Consider the following 16239-nt stretch of genomic DNA (forward strand, 5'->3'; position numbering starts at 1 on the left):
AGATGAAATTGCTCAATTTTGTGTTCACGTCACACCTCAAATATGCTTCAAAGGCTTCAGATTGTTAAAGTGGTCACAAGATTTCTCTTGGCCCTAGCAGCTCATCTGTGACTGACATCTCCATGACAAATTACAAAGTACAAAAATTTTACACTGGGAGGCAACCCTGCAAAACTGCTTTCTTTGCCAGGCAAAAACTTAAACTGAATGGAGGTGGATATTTAGAAATACAGTCATTCTGAAGGGTCTAGCCAAAAACATGAAAAACCCAAAATAAAGCTTAAAACTGGACAAGTACTTTTGTTTGTCTTGAATTGCCATTACAGGACAGTGAAAGTTAAAATCTACAGTGCTATACCAGCATCCTTTCAATGTCTTATCCAGCAAATCCCCCAGAGGGCTTCTTACAGAGGAACAATTCCTATGGGAAAGATTTTATTGTCTAGTTAAAGATTTCCCTTAGAACTGATCAAAGCGTCGCATATCTGAAAACAATTCCTTTAAAACAGTAACATCACAACCTCTGCTGGGTGTCTCATGGGACTTCTTGTTGACTGCCTTTTGGATTTGAGGCACATGTTTTGAATCTGCATGGACGACTGCGTTACTCCATTCAGTTAAACCTCACAGCCCTCCACAATGATACATTCAAATTTCCAAGGTTGAAAGTGGAAACTTTGATCCATGGCCATTTACTGGCTCGATTACAGTGATCTGCAGAGTTTGAAGACACACTTCATCGGTCAGAGCGGGCTTACTCCGCATCAGAACCTCTGCACACACTGCGTTGTTAGATAGGACATGCGGTCAAAGCATGAATTCTACAAACTCAAGAAAACTAGGCACTATAGATCGACAATCTATTGTACTTTTTTTAGTTTAAATTTCTAAAACTAATGTGATGCGTCATCTAAGATTCTTTTTCATCAACAGCATGGAGGTATACATGGGTGCACCTAAGCAAAATCACACTTTTTATTGCAGCGTTTTTGATATAAGGAGTCAAAACTTTTGGCTGTGTTTTCAGAAAGGAATCCCCCCTTGTCTAAAACATGTTAGCATATGCTGCTGCATAAAGTTTTAGTAATATCTTGAAATTGACTGGAACTATATTGAACCAGCAGATGTGGCTGTGTCTATTGGCTGGCTTTCTCATTGAGTTGTTCGACAAAATCAGCAGAAAAGTCAGCCATGATGGGATGTTACAGGGATCTCAAATATGAGGTCTTCATTTCTGCTCTAAAATCTGATCAGGTGATTAAGATCAACTGTTGGCTTGTTTATATTTTGAGTTACTGGATTGGATTGAAGACAAATTGATTAACCGAGCTCTTGATACAATGACTGACACAATGTGACAGCTAAACATGAGTCTTACAGTATATGTATTTTGAGGCTGTAAATTGTTTGTTTACATTTGCAATGTTTGTGAACACTGGCGTAAAACTCCAGTTGACTGTTGACTTATGATGGGTTATTAAAGTATTGAATAAGTTTTACCAAAACATATTTTTGATGTGCAAGAAAAACTGTCTCTGAATCCATATAAATTCTAGATTGTGGCTTTAGGGCAAAGTGAAATACCATATAAACTCTCCATAAACAGGAAAAATCCTGTTTATGGAGAGTATTTTTTGTTAACATTTTTGACTGTCATGACTGATGATACCAGGAGTTTGCATTATATGCCCATGTTGAAATGTAAGTTATACATGGGATCGGCATTATTAGAGTTCAGGCTTATTTGGTGACGATTTTGTTTTTTGCTCAGCATACCTGGTACCTGGAATCATTCCCAGCATTACCACTTTTATTTTATTTTATACTGATTTTGAAGTTGATCAAATGTTTTTGGTGTTGATGTTGAAGCTATTATTGACATTACAGCTATTGTTTGCCGTGGTGTTGAGGCTTGTGACTGTTGAGAATCCGGTCAGTGCTGAGAGTGTGTATGGGAGGGTCTGGCATGCTGGGGCTCTACCACTGAGCCTTCTGGAGGTTTGGGGGCCTAATTTAATGAAACATCTCTGATGGGAGAGGTCAATTTGATAATACCATTGACATGTCTGCACTCACCCTCTTTCCCTTTATGAGCAACACCATTCTCCCATCATTTGATGTTTTGCAAATGGTTTCGGAAAACACTGTATCACTTCAGAATCTTGCAAATGTTTTGTTTTTTTTATTTACATAAGCCTCAGCATGTGGTGTACTTCAACCCTCTGTCTTACAGAGTTCCTGACTAGCAGTGGAGGAAAAGGAAAGAAAGAGAGAACGCAGTGGAGATGGTCAGGAAATGCGAATAGAAATGATGTCTACCAAAAAGGGGTAGGCAAAGAGGAAGAAAAAGTAAAAGAAAGAAAACAATCAACAGATCTTTTCAAAATTGTCTTTCTATCATCAGAAAAGTGCAAACACTAGGCAATGAGGGAAAGTTATGGTATCAGTCACTAAACAGTTCAAATCTGAGGAGATCCCTGACAGCCTCAAAACACACAAAATGCCATTATCATGAGACAGTCAAAAACAGTGTATTAGGCTAATAATCATTAGGCTTAATTAGTTACAATAATCAGTGATTCTAATCATATGATCACAGGATTCCTAGTTTATCAATAGAAATTTCCACCAAAGCCAACTTGATTATTTTAATTGTGTACACAGAATTATAGTGCTTGCATTCCTGTGTTTGAGTATCTTGAGTGTCATGAACTCGACTCTCATCAGCTATTACTGGTCTCTATTCTCAGATTTGTGTCACTGGCCATCTCAGACTACAGGAGCCTGTCAAGATTTGTCCAGATTGAAGTCATAAAATTCACAAATGTGTGAAAGAATTGGAGGGCTCCAGTGGGTCTGCAGCTAAATCAAGAGGCATGACAACTGGCGCGGACTGAGTCCAACCTTGAAAATCAGTTAGGATGGCCAAATCCTGATTCAAATCAAAAAGTGGTGTAGTATGTTCCCAGCATAAGTCATTTGTATTGACATGTAACATAGTGGTAGGAAGACCAATTCTTCAGCGCCTTCACAAAAAAAAAAAAACACAACTACCCTACAGTCAACAGTCTACAATTAAACTGAAAATAACACAAGTCAAATAGCCAATAGTTTTAACTAGATGTTAACTAAACCTAGGCTGGCTTACCTTTTTGCTGTTACTCTACCGCCATGAATTTAGACACATTTACAGTTGTACATACTCAACACCTTGGCCAAATAGGATTTGTCAGATTCAGCCACCATTGCTAACTTGCTATCATGTCCATTCAGTTGTCTCATGTAAAAACTGGAAACAGGCTAAGCGCTCACTGACCGATACACAGAATGGATTCATCAAGTGAACCGCTAACCCACTGAAGGAACAAATCACTCACATTTGTACTGTGTCTTTTGAGCGAAAGGTGGCGCTGCCTCCGGGGCAGTTTGTTCAGTCCGATACAGCATGTGAACTACTAACTCATAAACTAGCAACTGAACCGATGAACCAACTGAACGAGTCGATCACTCACATCTGTACTGTTTCTGTCACTCAGTCCGATAAACCAACTGAATGGTGCCGTGGCATCAAACTGTTTAGTCACTACAGTACTTGGGCCTTGTGGGTGAAGGTATTTGTTTTTACCTTTTCTCTGAAGGGGTTGAGTGGACTTAATGTCAGGAATATTCACCATACCTGCTTTCAATATACTCTCTACTTCTCATTTAATCAGGCTTTATCTTTACTTTGGCAGTTATCTGTAAAACATAGTTGTCACTAAATTGAATTGAACTTCATAGTGTACATAAAAATGTATAATGCATAATTTCATCTTGAGCACAGAAATAGTTGCCGATGTAAGAAAGTTGCCTTGTCATACCAACCACTTGTCGGATTACGGCTACTTATTAGACAAGCAAGCCTGTAGTGGCAAACTGTCTGCTCCAGTGTTTGTCAAGCAATTTTCTGGATGCAATTAGCAGACAGCTGGGCCTGTTCCGTGCATTCCACCGCTGCACAACTACCTTTTTGTTAGGATGTCTGCCCACCCAGAGGGACAGACCTGTTCTTCATCAGTAACTGAAATCAACATTGGCCGTAGCCTATTTTTTCTTTCTCAGAACATCTCAGAGGGAAGAAGACCTGGAACGTTCTTATCAAAATGAGAAAAAGCTGTATGAAATTTAAAGCTCCACTAGGCAATGTCTATGTAAAAATACACCCGTGTTATCAGTCTAAATCACAAATTGGGGCTGCAGCAGAAAAGAACGTCCCATCCCGACTAATTGAGATCCCGTAGATTTGCCCGATTTCCCCAAATGAATTCCAGGTGTTTGGTATGGTCATTGTCTCACTCAACAGGAAATGACAAATTGAAACCTAAGAGTGAAATACAAAAATGTCTCCTAAATAGCAGCGAGTGGGCGCACCATCTAGAGAAAGGACTCACACAAAAAAAAATGATTCACCATCTCTACTCCTCCCTGTCCACTAAGAAGAAATTTTGGCTTGAGGAGTGTGCAGTTTATTGATGTCACATTATATGATTTCTGGGTAATGAAGTCATTCAAACGCCTCCTGCTGCCACTTGGGGCCGCCAAAGTGCAAAGTTGATTAATAGTTATACAATGGCTAGCTTCAATCAAGCAACCTAATTGGTCAAAGATGCATCAAACATGCTGATTATTCCAATAAGGCACAGATAGCGACGCTTCATTGGTTTCTGTGCAAACTGTTGCAGTAACCAGGGAGCTAGCTAGTGATCTTTCAGGTTTCTCTCCTGTTTTTTATTCTTATGCATGTTATACTAATTTGAAGACGTCTTTTTTAAGACACATGCCTGGTAACTGTTGCACTCAGTTGTACTCGGCTGTGCCTCATACTCATTGCATCACCGGAGTTCCTATAATCACAGTAAAGAATTTCCTCACTCTCACTCTATTAATAGATATTACTGTGTACAGCAATTAGCAGGTCAGGCTTGAGTTTATTAGAACCAATTCATGTGAATAACACATAGGCAACCTGGAGAGGCAGCAACACATGGATTGAGTTGATATCCATTTAAAAAAGGTTTGGGCATATCTGACATCAATAGAACAGGACGTCTGGCCAGTCAACTGGTCCAGGTTTCAACTGGTGGTACTATACTATTAATGATTTGGTTTCTCATGAAAGGGCAGATGTGCTTTTTGGTTCTCTCCTTTGGTTTATCTTCTGCTGTTAAGTAGAACACATGTTTTGCCATGTGGCTTAAAGAACGGTTGGATGGGAATCTGGCAATTAACAAGAACTGATGAGAAGCTGCTGATTCATCCTCCTTGGCCCCATGTTTGCTTTACCACTGATGAAGACCATGGCAGGGCCCTACTGTACATCCCTCATCTGTAGTACATTGATGGCTTGAAATACCTGTGGCCTCCATATGTAACACTTCAGTCTTACAGAAGAGGGTGGGTAGCCAGGGGAGACGAAGACAGTTCAATCTTTGCATCTGGGAAAACTTGGGGATTTGTAATTATTTCAAGACTTATAGGGATGGAGCTCTATAGAATCTGGGATCTTCCTCCTTCGACTCTGACATCGGCCTCCTCATCATTAGTATTAGCACCCTTCTTAATCTTGCTGATGGTGTAAAGGATACTCCAGTCATTTCAGTAATGTCAGAGACTTTCATGCTTCACTTTAGTCTCACATGTCAAACATAGATAGTTACAGAGAGCTGTAATTCTGTCTTCCCATTAGCTGAAAAGTGTTTTTCACTAATCTTTAGACCGTTGATCTTGTGCTGATGTGCTGAGTGTCTGGCTCAGCCGGGGGAGCCTGCTTCTGATTAACTTTGATTCTGTTGATCTAATGTCTGGCTGGAGTGGATACATATCCTTCTTCATTTCTCTCTTGTATGAGGCCAACAAACAGACGTGTAAATAAGAAAGAGATTACAAGATCAAGAAGCAGTCCTGTGGAATGGCTGTCCAATCCTACAGTAACTGAGACCAAGGTCATGGGATATCATAATTGTAATATTGTTGTATGTAGTTCCTGAGTCTGTGCTTTCTCCTTACCAAGACACTTGAAAAAATATTGTCAGTGTCCCCAACCGTGTGCTCACCTTCCTTTATTAACCCACATTTCAGCGGCAGATGCTGTCCATATTTACTGCTGTGAGAACTTTTAGATGCAAGGCACAGACAGATAATCCAGTGCATATTTTCCACTCATTTTTGACTCATGTTTTCCACTCTAACACTTAAAAGACTATCAAGGCAGCCGATATACCTCCAAGGTTTATTCCCTCAGCCATCCTGTACTTTACTCAGTAATGAGAGATCCCAACTTTTACTGTCACTTCACTTTGCCATCTTGTAAAATCTTGTGGGATTTCACATGGCATACCTCTGTAAACTTTTGCAAGCTCCTGTCTGCCGGATCTAAACCTGCACTTGTAAAAGTGGACCTGCAAATTGCTGTGAAAGTGCTTTCACACTTGTAACGGGGGTGATGCCATGCAAACTTGCTTTGTCTCCCATGGTTTGACACATAAAAACATTATCTTTTTATTTCTTTTTAGATTTAGACTTACAGAAAGCAAACCTGTGCTCAATTTGAGTAGGCCCTGAAAACAAGGCCTGGTGTTGATACTGTAGCTGTCATTACCTGCCCCTGCATTGCTTCTTGGCCTCTTAGGGCTATTAAATCAAATTGTAACTCCTTTATTTACATAGGTAAAAGTAAAGAAACATGCTGTAGCCAGGGGCAAGTTAACATTTAGTTCAGGGAAACAGGTTACTGGGTCAGACTTGAGGAATAGACTCCAGGAGGCTGTGCTGTATTTGGGTTACTCAGATTACTGTAGTGTGTCACCACAAGGTGTTGATAGCTCCTATTGCGTTGCTTTACATCACAACAGCAAAAAGTCTTTGTAGTGTTTGCCAAAGATGAGCTCATTAGTAAATCTCTGGAAGACATTGCAAGAAGTGTGTTATGTGTTTCAAAATGAATACCATGGATTTCTATTAAACCAATTTAAACAGTCTCCTGTCGTGAGCAGTTTTAATTTCTTTGGCATTCTCCCTCAATATTGTTCTTGTTTCCAAAATTGCTAAATACTTGATGAGTCTTATCAAATAATGAGTTAAAATGAGTATGCTTTGAAGTCCCAAAGTACTATATTGAGAACAGATTATTGGCTGATGTGAATGCATCCAGAATGAACAAGAGTGTGCATTACCATATGTCTGGGTGGTTCATATTTGTTTCCACAGCACACACCGCACAGTGGTCAACAAGAGGCAATTTTTATTTGGTCAGCCAGGGGTAAGACACTTCAACTCTATACCTGTGCACTAGAAATCTTCATGGCAGTTTTACAACACAAATCACATGGATGTCAATGAAAAATACAAAATATGTAACAGAGAACAAGACAAAGATGCATTTGTTGTTAGAATACAGGAAAGGTTATCACAGCTTCAATAGTAATAGAGCAAATTTAGCATTGGTGTTAATGGGGAGTCTCCTTATGTAGTGTCTGCCTTCTCCTCCTTTCCCATCGCATCCTTCCCCATCTCCATCCCCATTTCCATCTATGTGCCATGCAACTGTACAGAATCTGTACTCATTTCTTTTGAGCCACTGAATCGTACATGAATCATACCCCAGGAGGTAGGAAGAAAAGTAAAAGGAGTAATCTTTATCTGCGGAGGACTGACCAGATGTGAATGGCTCATACAGGATGGTACAGTGTGTCTGTTTTCCAGGAGACTTTTACAAGCCACAGCCATCAAATGAAATTTAGGATATTGCTTGGAATAATCCTAAACCAGGTGTGCTTGTTTCGGGCTGTGTTTTAAACATAATGACATGAGATTTTAAAGTTCAACGAAGCAAACACAGCTTATGGCCTACAGTTGTCATCACCTTTCTCTATTCTGTCTGTCCTGTCAGTCTCCATTATATACTTGCAAATAAAACAGAAATGGACCGATTTAAAAAAGGAAACCGCTCCAATGTTCTGTGTGAATGACTCAGTGGAACCTTGTTGGTTCTTCTTTGAAAGGGAAGGTGATGTACAGCACGGTATGTATATCCTTTTCAAAAAAGCGCATGACTCAGACCACCTAAAGAACAAGGTCATTAACTAAAATCAAAGCAAGAGACTAAAACCAGGTTTGAAAAATAATGTATCATACAAATCACACAAACGCAAACCATAATCAGCAGGGTGGCGTGGTGTTTAGCCAATGTGTCCATCTCTGTCAGAGTATCCTTGAGCAAGACACTCAACCCCTCTCTGCTCCAGGGACACCGCTGCGCTCTGACCTGTCTGCTGAATTGTAAATGTGTACACGTGTGTGTCTCTCAGAGGGATATGAAAAGAAACAAATCCCTAATTACATTGTGTCCAACATAGTGATTGAAGTGCTATAAAATTCCTAAAGGAAAAATAGTAATCCGTGCTTCCAAAATGAAATAAAAACCTGAAACGCTGTATTCAGTTTCAAACTTCTGGCCAAAGACAAAGTGAGGGTGGAGTAGCGCATAGAGCCATTTGGAAATGAATAGGACTTACATATTCTATTAATATGTTAGTACAAATTATGAACATCATAAGATAATTTATGAAGTGTTTTTTTTTTTTTTACAATAAATTATATACTTTGATTTCAGACATGGTATGCTGTGGTGTGACCAACAAAATGCCCAATCCTAAACCTTATAATAAGCTTTAGTGAGAAAGTTCCAAACACTTTCCCTCAAGTGCATTTGCGATTGATATGTTGAAGTTAGTGCAGGAGTGTGACCGCTCCCTGACACCAGCAGCTGTCTCTAGAAGTTAAAGCGCCCTGACTATCATCCCATGCAGGCAGATGAACGATGAATGAATCATCCCAATGGCTTTCAATCTCAGCGCTACTCTAGTCTCCATATGTCTGCATGTATCATCAAATCCAAGCTATTTGCAGGCAGGCGAAAAAATGCAGCTGGTGTCCCACTAGACCTATTTGCTGCATCATTTCATTTGTGGCCATTTGGCATTCGACAAGCTATTCACACAGCTCAGTCCTTGTCATTTTATTTTATCTCTTCTTTTTCCTCTTCGCCTGGCCCCAGAGAGCAAGAGGCTCTTTTCTTGGTGGCCAGACAGCAAATACAGAGGTGGACTCTGCCGTCCGTTCCAGAATGTCACATCCGAGTGAGACGCAGACTGAGCTGAGACAGCCGCTCTGAAATCAACTGGCCTGTCTTCAGCACAGCTGGACTGGCAATGAGCAGGAAGTGAGGGAGTAAAGACAGAATTTTTGGGCCCAATTGCAAACTCACAAGGGCCATTTTCAAGTATCGAGACCTTTCACATGGTGTAGACAGCATTTCCTCAGTTGGCTTTGTGGTTTGTGACAGTAACTGCGGTGACCTGTCTTTTTCCTGAATACCCAAGACATAGCCTGCAAACTGGGATCAACTGTAGCATTTTGTCTGGTCTTCAAATTTGGCACTGACAAGAGTTATGCAGCTGTGTGTGTGCAGCTGTTATGTGATTCATTTAGTATACACATTTACAGTATGTGTGAACACAATAAGTACAGTGCTTAACACATATGATGTCTAATAATAACATGCATGATACACTACTAGGGGTCTTTTCATGATTAAACACATACAGTATCAGTATTAATAGCAAAAAACCCAATGCACTAAGTAAGCGTTGGTCAAAAGCAACTGCTACAGTCCTGCATGTTTATGTGTCCTCAACACTATACAGATTCCCATAGATTCAAACCTTCTCTCAAACAATCTCATTTCTACTTTGTAAATTGACGCCTTCCCCAGTGGCTTGTAGCATAACATGTAGACAATTTGACTTTTCTTTTTGTTCCCCATGATGAAATCTCAGGGAGAACTATGGATTGGTCTCCTTCCACTTGTTTGTTTGTTTGTTCATTCATTCGTTCATTTGTTCATTTGTCCGTCTGCCCGTCCAACACACACGATCTCTCAGACACTTGACAGTTTTCTGGGAAGTATTCAGTTATTTACACAGGCTTACGTGATTCATTGCTTTACTAAAAATAAACATACAATTTATTGGGTCAACTGTTGGTAAATTATTTTCATTGGCTGATTGTTTCAGACCATATGTTATGTAGTTGTGCAGTGAATATTGTGTAGTGTTTTGTCTGCATTTTCAATGGAGAAAATCAAAAACCCTAACCCTAACCCGTAAAAGCCACAGAAAAGTAAACCCCCAAAGTCTCAACATTTTGTCTGCCTGTCATAACGTTAGCCATGTCAACTTTTACATATTTGGCATTGATTAGGCATTCAGTGTGGTGCTGAAGGAAGTTGCGAAATTGTGTTTTGGTGAGCAAGTGGGCATAAATAGATTTTTTTAAATGGCATGAAAATTGCTTTTGCAATGGCTGAGGTACAGAGGTCTGGATTGTCTGAGTAAAAACCAGTGTTAGAATTCCAATACTATGACGTTGCAATAAGGCAGAGGTGTTATCCACAACCCATTAAATCTACATAAGTCATACTATTAATCTGGACAGTCATTGTGTCAACCTTAATGAACACTCCCTATTCTTTTTATTTTTGGGTGTGCCCCGCATTTTTTTTTCCAAGAAGCATTCCAAGCACAACCGCTGGAGCAAGCACATGGAATGCGGTGAGCCTGATCGTATCTGTATTCCTCTGTCTTTTGTTCCATTCACCCAGATGGGCCTGTCCAGGTCCTTATTAATGGGATCTACCTACGCAGACTGTCAGAGAGACTGGCTAGAGGGCAAATGGATGAACAGACAGGGAGTCTGAGGTGGACAGATACAAATATAGTGTTACATTTTCCAGTTTTGAATTGCTTAAATTGCCATCAATAATAATAAATGCAGTAAGATGTTAACCAAGATTCAAACTTAATGCAAAAAATAAACCCCCTACATGTAGAATATTTACCTCAATACCTCATTCTCAAATTAATTTTGATAGCATATTATAATGGCTGTAGAAAACTGAGACCATCGCGGTGAAAATTGGTTTATTCTGTGTGTTGCTTTCTATGTTTATTCGGCCTGCACCTGGGTCCAGTACGATTTGGCAGAAATGTGCAGGACTGACTTGCAGCACAAAGGAGGCTTCAACCAAAACAGGAAGAGGACAGCCTCACTCTATTTGTTTGTAGCATGGAAGTAGCCTGTTATATTATAATATATTATATTATATTATAGGTGAACATATACACAGACAAGCAATGTTTGTCACTAGATTCAGCCACTTTTCAGACCCATCTCCGGCGATTTTATTTCTCAAAAGCAACTAGCAACAAATTTAAAACTTTTTCTTACCATGGGGAACAATATGAATGTGTTGAATCCTACAGTATGGTGACAATTTGATATGACTGGTGCCGATTTGCACTACTTGTTTGTCTAAACCAAAGATGTCTGTTGATCACTGCACTTCTCATACACAGGGCAGCCCCCTCCCTCTGCTAAGAATGGGGACTGTAGGTTATATATTGATATGCAAATTAGCGTACTTTCCTTGGAAAAGAGTCGGAAACACTGCAGACAAGTACAGATCCAGTTCCATTCATTTGTTGTATACCAACGGAAATTAATGTCAATTCCATAACTGCTACTTATGAAATCATTGCAATTTCCATCGTACAAGAGGGAACAAAGCTTAAAAGAATAGGGAAACAAATCTTTCTGTGACGTTAGTGGAATGTAGGTTTACCTACACTTGCGTACATTCACATTATGAATGAATTATGAAGATTATGAAGATATTAGGAGGTTAAATAGATCCCCATGGGGTCATATGTATCAATCACCGCTAGCAGCATACAACACATTACTGTTTCATTGCCCCTTCATTTACTTAGTAAATCCTTCTCCTAGATGACCCAGGTGTCTCATTCAGACAGAGGTTTGCCACTGAGTTGAGGTTTGACCTTGGACTCGTTCCCTTCTGCTTCTTTTCCCATCTCTCGTGGGGATCTTCCTCCCCCTCTCGGCTTGTACAGTATGGAACATCCTGGTATGTTGGCATTGTGAAGGGTCTGCTCTCTGCAGCTGATGAATGATGTCCTTTTGGAGGACAAGACATTGCTCCTCATATCTTCAAAGCCTCAACTTTTGTTCATACCAGTTTTCACAGTCGGACATTTTCTATCATCCAGAATGCCAATATCTCACACAGTGTTCAGCGCTGAAAATCAAACCCACATTGCAACCTTAATCATTGTTTCTGTTCCCGCTTTGAACTATTGATTTGTGGTCCTTTTTCCATAGTATTGAGCCAGCAAGACTGACAATAACTTAGATTATGCAACGTCTGTGACACACCATGCAAATTCTAATTCTGACTTACGATTCCAGAGTTCCTCGCAAATTTTTGAATGAGACATTCATTTACAAACATCAAAAACAAACATAAATAAGATCAGAAAAGAAAAGAGCATTGAGTGAAAACATGAGTCTTTGAGAAGACAAACAAATGTCAAACAAATCATGCCAAAAGTGAGTATAATTTGCTTATGAATAAACATATCCTGGACAAACTATATATCAGTATTTAGTTGATTGCAAAATGATGGTCTGACATTACAAATCAAATGCTGAAACAGTGATCAAACCTCAGAAGAGCGTGTTTCTTAGAAGTGGGATTTTGAGGAAAGCCAAATAACTCAGTTGTGACGGCCCAGCATGACACCATGCTCTACGTCTACAGTGTATCAGCTCACAGCAAGCTGACCCCTGACCCTAAAGGTCACTCAGAAACCTCCAGTCATCATCAGCTCACCTGTTGCTGTAGCCTCTGCAGACAAAGGTTGAAGGTTGAAGAGATGGAATGTGAAGGATTAGATTATATGTTTGCTGCAAGTATAGAACTTCAAAATCTTACAAAATGAGGTTAGAGATCTGCGGCTTAGCTCCAACTCTCTATTGCATGTTAACGTGGCCGAGAGGCTGAGTATAATGTCTCTGGATGATTGAATCAATAGCTTTGGATGGCAGTAGATGAAGAGAGCTGTGGTTGCTAATGGAGCTGCTCCCTGACCCTCTTAAGTTTTTAAGGGGCTATTCCAGCAGCCCAGGGGCTCGACCCAGACAGCTTGGCTATAGTTGATTAAGTTCAGTGAGCAGGGGGTCATAGTGAAAGACGACTCACTGAAGAAGATAGCAGACCTAGTAAAAATGAGCTGTCAAATACTTTGGTGCGTGGGAGATTTTAAAACGTTTTTATATGTAAAACAATCCCCCTCTACCTACATTTAAGCACAAAAGGGAAGACAAACGTGTTCACACATGCTTCTGTGGGTGTATGTGTTTGTGCTTTCCTGGCTGCCTGTCTGGTTAACTCCTGTTGCGTTCCACACACACATGGAAATCCTCTCTGTGACTAGGAGAGGAGCTGCTACCAGGATCACCATCGAAGGAAGATTAAATCCACCCCAGTTTAGACAGTGTGCGTTTGAGTCATCCTCCGACCTCGGCAGTTCCGACTCCCTTTCCCAGCACAGGCATTTGTTTGCTGATACTAGATGAGTTTTGTTGCATGAATTGGCTTTGGTGCATGGAAAAAGATGTTGGACTATTATTGTAGTAAAGACGTGTTTTTTTTACCATTGCTTGATATATTATTCACTTGTTCGCCAAGATTCCTACTGTTTGTATATTTTGAGAAGATGGAGACATTCTGGCTTTACAACCACTTGAAATGTAGAAGTTAATAACCGAAAATCACCATCAGTGACGATGGTGACCGAGTTCGCGCCAGATCTGGATGGTCACCCAAGCATTCTTATTCTGTTTATGCTGTGTATTTTGTTTATGTTCCATTCCATTTTGTTATCAATATTTATTTTTTTGTTTACCTCTCAGCATCCGTTGTACGCCTGACTGTCCAGGATCTGTGAGATCCTTCCCAAGGTTTCTTACATTTTTCTTTATTTAGGGTCTAAGGTTGGGAGGTTGGTCATTTTTTTCATTTATTGTTTCATAATGTTGGCGTTGTGAAGCCCTTTGAGGCTAACTGTGATTAAGGGCTATGCAAATAATCTTGACTTGTAATGATGTGTTTCAGTGGTATGGGGTGGTCTGACATGCATGCTTGAAAATGAAGTGAAAATGTAGCCCTTTCTCTTGTCATTAATCTGGGGTAATAACATAGTCCTGACTTACACCACAGCCATCCATTTCATATACTTTCAGCTGCAGTTATTGAATGTGTATCATGAGCCTCACTCTGAACCCCAAATGGAAGGTTTCCCATTGCTATTGCTGCTGATTGGCTGCCAGAGTGTTGAGGTAATGCTCCCTCACCCTGATCTGCTTAACTGGCTGATGGGAAGAGATGAGATAATGCTCCCTCCTCACTAAGAAATATAGAGGAGAGGTGATTGTGATTGTGCGTGTGTGTGTGTGTGTGTGTGTCTCTGTGCAGCATCCACACACATTCATTAGTGTAAACGTGCATAAATGAGTGTGTGGGAGGTGGGTTGATGTTATTTTATTGTTGGGTGGTTGCCTTATTAATCTGTAAACAGTTGACTCACCATGACTAGCACCGGCAAAACCCCCAAGCCACACTGCTGATTAAACAAAGTTATATAACCAAGTTCAGGCCAGGCGTCTTCAAGATTTTGTGATAAATGACAGGTATGGAAAATCAAGAATTTCTACGGGAAACACGTTATGGATCTCGACCGCTGTGATGCTACTCATTTCGCTTCTTTGGGGGATAACAGCAGGTGTGCTGTTATGCAACTTGGTCTTCCTATTAGAATCAAGTTGTGCAGAAAAGGAGAGCAACAGGTGATACAGTTCCTGGACATTATCATCCACATTCTGATAGTAAAAACTGAACATGACGTAATCTTTTTTTGTTTCTGTCTCTCCTAGCTGCTGACTGGGACCCTGGATGGGAAGCTGAGACTGTTTCAGCCCAGTGGTGGGGCCTGTCTGTCTCATGACACCAGCGCTGCTGTGCACAGCGTCCCCAGCATGGCTGTGTAATTACAGCAGGCTGTAGCAGAGACCATGCAGGTTTCATTAAACCAGCTCCAACCCCCTGGCTAAGATTTTGCTGTGAATGGAGATTTTAAGAGTTTTTTGGTTTGGGCTGTATTACGGGTGCAAGACTGAGTTCCAGTTATCAGCACTAGCAGTGCAAAATGAATGCAACTTTATAGAAATCAATATAATGAAAATGAAATTAAAAATGAATACAACTCTTAATAGTTTTTGTTTTACAAATCTAGTAAAATGTTTTCTTGTCATTTGTGCTTCAAATTATTTAAAGGAGCCGCCCATTTTACCCTTTGTTTAGTATAACCATCCTCAATTATTTTGATCTCTCAGTTTTTTTCATGAGGACGTAAGCTATAAAAATCACATTTTCTTCATTGTATTCTACTCTCAACATGTTACCATACTGCTTAGTACGTGGAACAGATGTAATTCTATAACTCCGACTGTGACCACCACATGTTGGCCGTAGCAGCACAACACACAGGGCCTATGACATCAACTGGGCGCAACCTCTGTGGCTGCCAGATACACAGATGCTACTACTGTTCATACTGACACACCCGTCCACATTTACTGAGCTGCACAATTGTTTTTCTCCCTCCCAGTGACAACAAAATGTCAGTTTAATTGTATTACAATAGAACAGTACAATTAAAGTAGAACTCTGACACTGTAAATTTGAACTTTGTAAACTGACTCTCTGAAATCCTGGTTACATCAAATTTGTACCTTTTAAAATATTTGTTATGTCTATTATTGTTATGTCTATGTCTGGTTGCATTGAAAGTATTGAATACAATATGACAATTGCTTGTTTAAGATAACAGTGATCTATCTATCTATCTATCTATCTATCGCCACTCTGTATAATCCAGAATGGAACTTTAAGCGTCATTCATATACTGTACATTAGGAACGGATATTGTATTTGGAAGCATTATCTGATGCTGACGCTAGAATAATAAATCCACTGATAGGGCGCCAGGTCTCAACTCCCTCAGAGGAAAGTGAATTTTCAGACGAGTGCTCATCTCTCCCTTGTCCCCTCTCCAATATTCTGCATTTGATCTATCCGATCTTTTTGGACCGTGTGGTTTAATTGATACCAAGGCAGACTGTCTGCGAAGGCTTTCCTCTGTGCACCATCAGCTACATATAGGTCAGATGAAACACAGCTGTGAATTTGCATGATATAGGTTGCCAGACATGCCTTCCCAACTA

At 40.1% G+C, this 16239-nt stretch overlaps 1 protein-coding gene across 1 annotated transcript in view; it reads left to right on the top strand.

The window, feature by feature from the left end:
* wdr27 (WD repeat domain 27) overlaps nt 1-15003 on the top strand; it is a 58129-nt gene extending 43126 nt beyond the window's left edge. Inside the window, exon 23 of the mRNA XM_071898040.2 lies at nt 14890-15003. Within this exon, the coding sequence (XP_071754141.2) occupies nt 14890-15003 (114 nt within the window). The remainder of the gene's footprint in view (nt 1-14889) is intronic.
* The last annotated feature ends 1236 nt before the right edge of the window (nt 15004-16239 follow it).

The sequence above is a fragment of the Centroberyx gerrardi genome, chromosome 15, assembly GCF_048128805.1.
Source record: "Centroberyx gerrardi isolate f3 chromosome 15, fCenGer3.hap1.cur.20231027, whole genome shotgun sequence".
NCBI lineage: Eukaryota > Metazoa > Chordata > Actinopteri > Beryciformes > Berycidae > Centroberyx > Centroberyx gerrardi.